Source organism: Amia ocellicauda, chromosome 19 (genome assembly GCF_036373705.1).
Source record: "Amia ocellicauda isolate fAmiCal2 chromosome 19, fAmiCal2.hap1, whole genome shotgun sequence".
NCBI classification, from domain to species: domain Eukaryota; kingdom Metazoa; phylum Chordata; class Actinopteri; order Amiiformes; family Amiidae; genus Amia; species Amia ocellicauda.
Window position 1 is genome coordinate 19,712,189 of NC_089868.1, and position 6,105 is coordinate 19,718,293.

The window sequence follows — 6,105 nt, forward strand, 5'->3', positions numbered from 1 at the left end:
TTCCAGTGCCCAGGCATCCAGTCACATCTGGTCCAGCCCCAGTTCCTAAACTTGTTGCGAAAGCAGGTCAATATTGTCAATATTGGAAGTTTTTGACTTGTGAAAGCAGGTCCTAGAGGGATTTTGGATTGTATTTTGTGTTTTTCGTGTATTTATTAATTTATGCTCAAGTATGTATAATATTATGTTTTTGAGTCAAGGTTCCCACGAGTCTCTCCTTCAAGCTTCTTATTTATTTTTTTCCTTGTCTTTATTATCCTTTCAAAATCATACATGCTAATAATCCTTTCCAAACAAATGTGAACGCAAATCTTTAAATATAAGGTACTGTAAACAACTTTGTCGGATCTAAAGATTGGAAGCTACAAATGTGGATAAGGTTTTCACATAAGATTACTGGAGACCTTTATTTATCATTATTTTTGGTATGGATTCCCTTCTCTGTGTTTGTGTGGGTGTGTTTGTACAGTAAATACAAATTCCTATCTTCTCTGACCTTTATCTGTCACATTAAAAAAAGTGTTCCTGTTTTCTTTTACTCAAGGTATTGTGGGAGTGTTTTCTGCACAAGTATTGTGAAATGTCCTGATTTAAGAAATAAGCAATTTGTGTAATGACAAAGATGGTTTTAAAGAGCTAAACAAGAATGGTTGTTTGTACCTTAAACCAGTAGATTCAATATTCTGTTTTCTTGAAAATAATCTGAATTTGATTCTTTCAACATATGCAAACTACGAGAAGAAAGCAAATTAATATTTAATTCCAAGAATAGCTGAAATGAAGATGCCAAAAACACCCTTTAAATGTAGTGAAATAAAGGGATATTTTTATAAAGACTTGGTCCCAGGAGTCCTGCTGAAGCCAGGGGACACTCAGAGCTTGGCTTTCTTCAGCACTGGTGGGCATGTGGAGCTGTGCACAGGCAGGGGCTACCCATTGACATCCACCACGATCTGGGCAGCATATCTCTTGTGCCCCCCAGTGGAGAAGCGATCCATGAACTGCACCGCTCTGTCAGAGAGCGCCGTCTCCAAAGCAAATCTTTATTTAATAATAACCCCTATTCATCCACTCAGCCATGTGATTCCTTCTCCACAATCACTGCCCTCCCCCCTTTCCTGATCCCTTTGACCTGGAAGCCCTCACAATTTCCCGCTCCCCAAATAATCTGCCCCAGCCCCCCACACACAGAACGGACAGACACACAAACACTGCAGCCCTGCACTTAACCCCAAACCCTCAGCTCGCTACAATAAGTTTCTGTGTTTTATTCACTTTTCATTGATCTATTGCTCTCTGTTTAATCACTGTTTACTTTTGTTCGCAGTTGATTGTTCAGTTATTCTGTATTATTGTGATAGTCAATAATGGTGCGCACCCTGGCTGGAGAGGGTGTCGTCTTAATTCCCTGGCTGTTCACCTGTGCTCTCCTCCCTTGTAATGAGCTTCAAACAGCAGCCTGAGAAAGGACATAGAGATTGGGGTGTGGCTGCTGTGTGGTTGTTGCTTTGTTTGTTTTTCTTGCAGGATCATTTACCTCAGAGACACGCACAATGTGGGCTTCACTACAGCGATAAGTCATGAGATCAGCCTGCATCCCATTACACCAGTGGACAATGACATTTACAGTGATGTGCCAATGCCTGACCAACAGTAACAGCGCCTATCCTCATGCACTGTGCATGAAGCCCAACAAACTCTTTATTATTGATTGATAATAGTAAGGGATTTTTGTGGACTTTTTCTGTGGATTTCTGTAACTAGTCAAAGCAAGTTTTTTTTAAACAAATGTTTTTTTTTTTTTTTTAAATGTTGGCAGAAATAATACACAATACAGACAATACACTTTATTTTTTAACTTCCCTCACCTTTGTCCCCCGGCGGAGCAAGTTAAATAAAAAGAGTAGCCTAGTGTTGGCATACATTACACAACCCTTAGGCTACAGTTTTCTCTTCTTCTGGTAAACCATCTTTTCCATTTAATTTGATTGTTTTTTCTAATATCTACTCATAATTAGTATTATTGGTCAGAGATTTTGAAGTCTCAAGTGTTTCTTAAGGTTTAGAGGAGTGTGATGTTATCCATTTGTTTTCTGTAAATACCGGTTCTTTTATATCTAAAAACCAAAACATGAGTCTGTTTGTTTGTTTATATATGTATATATTTATGATTTGATCTGTGAAATACATCCATGTTCCTCATATACATGCGAGTTACTGCTGGCCGAAAGCATTTCACAAAATTACTCACGGAGGCCATCTATACATACTGCTGTGTCCCCTAATTGATAATGCATATGAACCACCTATGAAGTTCTGCGAAACACTTGAAAACAACATTAAGGGTTTGTCTAAAGTCTTGTCATCATTGCAAAATCACATGGAACACATCTGAAAAGAAGTTTAGCAAAAGCAAAAGTATGCACTAACTGGTCTCTGCAAAAAAAGTATTCCCATTTATCATGTGTAGTGGGCTGTAAGGAACACATTTCCATTCAAGGGGATTCAACCAACCTGTGTTTGAAGTAACATGCACCTGACAGGGCTGTGCACCTGACACCTGCCACAAAATACAATACAGTAAAGCCAGCCAGTATTGCCTTGGTCCTACCATTGGAAACATCACTTCTACAGAAACCTGCTTCTTCAGAGTACCTGTTGAAAAGGTAAGCTCTTAATTAACTGTGAGAATAAATAATTTGAGAATAAGTAACTCTCAAATTCTCAACACTGCATTAGACATGAACTTGTATACACTACCTGGAATTTGAAGAACGGATACAAAATATATCATCAGCCATTGTATATTTCACTTCACAAGAATGGAACTTAAAACAGCTTGAGGCCAGTTTTATGCATCTATAACTGTTTTGTGATTGGGTCCCTTAGAGAGTTTATGGGGTACTGACTTCAGAACCAGTCGAACTGTTCATAGCAGGTATTATAGATACACGATGCTTGGAGGTAGTAACTAGATATCAAAATTAATTGGGCTTGTGTTGGTGCCCAGTCTTATCCCATAGTATGCAGTATACTGGGTAACTGGCTTACCTATAGTCCACTTAAATAAAGTATAAAGACAGAAAATAATAATAATAATCATCATCATAATTATAGATTAAAATCAATTTCTGAATATAATATGAATATATACAAAATGATAAATTAAAGATTCAGTGGTTCTTAACCCCAGTCCTGGAGGACCCCCTACCCTGTTGATTTTTGTTCCATCTGAGCTCTCAATTACTTAATTGAACCCTTAATTTAAATAATGATTTGATTACATTTAACTAAATTGTGTAAATGATAAAAAGTTGGTTCCTTAATAAGACAAGTTCCTTATAGTTTTATATTTAACTTAAAACCCCTACTGTTTAAAATAATGAAAAGGCTCTGATTTAGGCAATGATTACAATAGCTATGACTGTAATAACTAAGCAAATGTCTGTCAAAATAAACAATGAAAATTAATAATTTACAAAAAATTATTCTTGGTATGCGTTTGTGTTACAGATGCACCCAAGCACACTTTGCCTCTTCCTTTTAATCAGTGGAAATTTAATAGAAGATGTTATGGGTTATCCTAATGGTGCAGTTACTGCTGCGTGCACCGACATGAAACCAATTCATCAGTCTTTTACTGCCCAGAGTTCAACTTCTCCATTTCGTATAACTGCAAGTAAATCCACGTATTCTCCGGGAGATGAAATCACAGGTAAGCAAGCGTCCTCTATAATAATGCTATACTACATACTATAGAAAGCCACTTGGTCAAACAAACAATGTGTTGTGATCAAACAATTACTATAAAGTTAAACCAAGACTTAGTTAAAGAGATTAAATCAGGTTTAGGAGAATAACATTGGCTGGGTTGGGAATATTGATTATAAATAAATTAATTTATACACAGAGTTCAGAAAACAAATCCAATTAACTTGCAATTAACTAGTGTAAACAACAAATAAACAAATAAACAGACATTGATTGTATTAGAATGTACTAAAAAAAATCTCCCTTGTTTTACCATAAGTTATTTTAAATGTATGTATTCTGAAGACACCTTTATCCAAGGTGTGCGTCTTTGAAAATATGCATTTATGGTTCGTTGGATTGACAGATTCTTCTGCCAGATTGAATAAACTACTTTTTTTTTTTTTTTTCCAGTGACACTTCAAACTTCATCCGTTCCTTTCGAGGGATTCCTATTACAGGCTCGGACGATTGGAGGAGTTAGTGCAGTTGGGCTTTTCACCCCCTTAAACCTTACGGAGTCTCAAGGACTGAGCTGTAACGGTGTGGCAGTAAGTTGTGTTCTTCTCTTAAGTGGATTTCACCACTTTCAAGTTTCTCGGAGAAGGGTCTTGACCACAACAGTTTCAAATTAAAAAGTGGACTAGTTAAAAGATCCTGTTCTTAATTTGACTTCATCTTCTAATTTTTATCCCTAGTAATTAAAAGAGTAATATTTGGAATGCAGTATATGTGCTGTATTGCAAGAATTATAAAATACATCAATAAATAAATGGATTTGTAAAATTGTTATACTTAGAAGATGATAAATCCAGTTTGCATGATATCCACTTGTTCTATTCTGCATTAAAAGTAACAATTGTAGGTGTGACTATTTAATAAAAATCGTATACAAATTAAGTTTGGGATTTCCCCTTTCATAGAATTCAGCAGTTAGCCACACATCGGATTCACAGAAGACAGAACTGCACGCTAATTGGACTGCACCAAGGAACGTTAATTTGGGCAATATTACATTCAGGTACTCCTTTTATTTTTACACGCTCTGAAAATAAACAACCTTTGTTGTCCAGAGTTTTTCATTTTTTCCATTCCACCATCTGTTATAAACTATTCAGACAGTCTCAAAGATTAATTTTGGAGAATGTGTAAATGTACAAGCAAACTGAAAGGAATTAAGTAATGCATGTATCAATTGTACTTGTGAAGAGAAGTGTGAATTGTTGAAACAGGAAAACTCCTAAAAGTTGTAATTTCATGAGGAGTTAAATAAACCACAAATGCATAAAATGGAGATTATTATAGCATTAAATGTTGCTATATATTTATTTTTTTATCCAGTGCAACTTTTGTCCAGAACTTGAGCATTTTTTGGTTGAATGTGAGAAGCGATTCTATTACGTCCACTTCTTCAGCATCAGTCATTTTAGTAAGTATTCTGCCAAATCACTCCATTTAAAAATATTTTAATTCTAGTTTATTTTAGACTGATCCCCTTTTTTATTCTTGTCCGTTCTTATTTTTCAGGAAATGGCTCAATATCCCTGGCTCACTCTATCCCTCATGAGCATGTCGTTTTTCTTTAGGAAGTAGGAATTACTAGCAGCTACAGAATTTGAAAGATCTCATCTGAAAAATTGAATTTGATCTGTGGTTGTAAAAATAGAAATGTAATTTAAGGAAAAATATACCTTTATTTGTTAAATAAAATATTGATACTTTAAACTAATTTCTCTTAAATTCTACACAATGCTTGTTTGATCTTCAATAGTATTGAAATTGGATCAAATTCAATACTAATGTATAAATTATCATTTACTCAAAAGCAATCATTAAAATTGGTGTGGATTTCAAAATGTCTGTGGTCTTTGTTTTAAACGAGGCTCGTTGTAGAAGAACAATTGATATGCTCACGAGGCATGAGCACTGCACTATAATCTCATGAAAGTTTCAAAAGCATACATTAAAAGGAGTAAGATTTTGTTCCTATTATTTTCCTGCAAAAGAGAGGTTTTCTGAAACTACAGAAGTCTACAAAAGTCACCTGATCACTAATTTAACCCAGGTGAAAGGGGGGATGGGAAAGGAGAATAAAGTGTGCATCCTTTCAACAGAAACATCCATTGAATGTTACTAGTCTAATGGCTTCACGTTTCAATTGTCTACAGAGTCTAAAAGGCATAAAGAAGGTACTAAAACTGTCAAATACAATCCAAATGTATAATGATGTATTCAAAAGATAATACACAATTAAATTGTGAGCCAGTATTCACATACAAAATCTATTTAATAATTAAACGACCTCAGTGTACTAAATGTAAGCAGAAATCATAACTCTTATTCAAAAGCTTGATC

The 6,105-nt window shown here is 35.2% G+C and overlaps 1 protein-coding gene across 1 annotated transcript; it reads left to right on the top strand.

The window, feature by feature from the left end:
• Positions 1-2,271: 2,271 nt before the first annotated feature.
• LOC136714341 (putative ferric-chelate reductase 1) lies at positions 2,272-5,606 on the top strand. The gene is made up of 6 exons (XM_066691779.1): positions 2,272-2,666; positions 3,514-3,715; positions 4,165-4,301; positions 4,674-4,771; positions 5,092-5,179; positions 5,278-5,606. The coding sequence occupies exons 2-6, from the start codon at positions 3,514-3,516 to the stop codon at positions 5,341-5,343; spliced, it is 591 nt and encodes a 196-aa protein (XP_066547876.1). The 5' UTR covers positions 2,272-2,666; the 3' UTR covers positions 5,344-5,606.
• The last annotated feature ends 499 nt before the right edge of the window (positions 5,607-6,105 follow it).

What these genes read in the sequence shown, in the direction of transcription:
- LOC136714341 (XM_066691779.1), top strand. Translation starts at nt 3,514, where the DNA reads ATGCACCCAAGCACACTTTGCCTCTTCCTTTTAATCAGTGGAAATTTA. An exon ending in TTGGGCAATATTACATTCAG is followed by an intron (nt 4,772 to 5,091) that starts GTACTCCTTTTA and finishes TTTTTTATCCAG; the next exon opens with TGCAACTTTTGTCCAGAACT. An exon ending in CTTCAGCATCAGTCATTTTA is followed by an intron (nt 5,180 to 5,277) that starts GTAAGTATTCTG and finishes CTTATTTTTCAG; the next exon opens with GAAATGGCTCAATATCCCTG.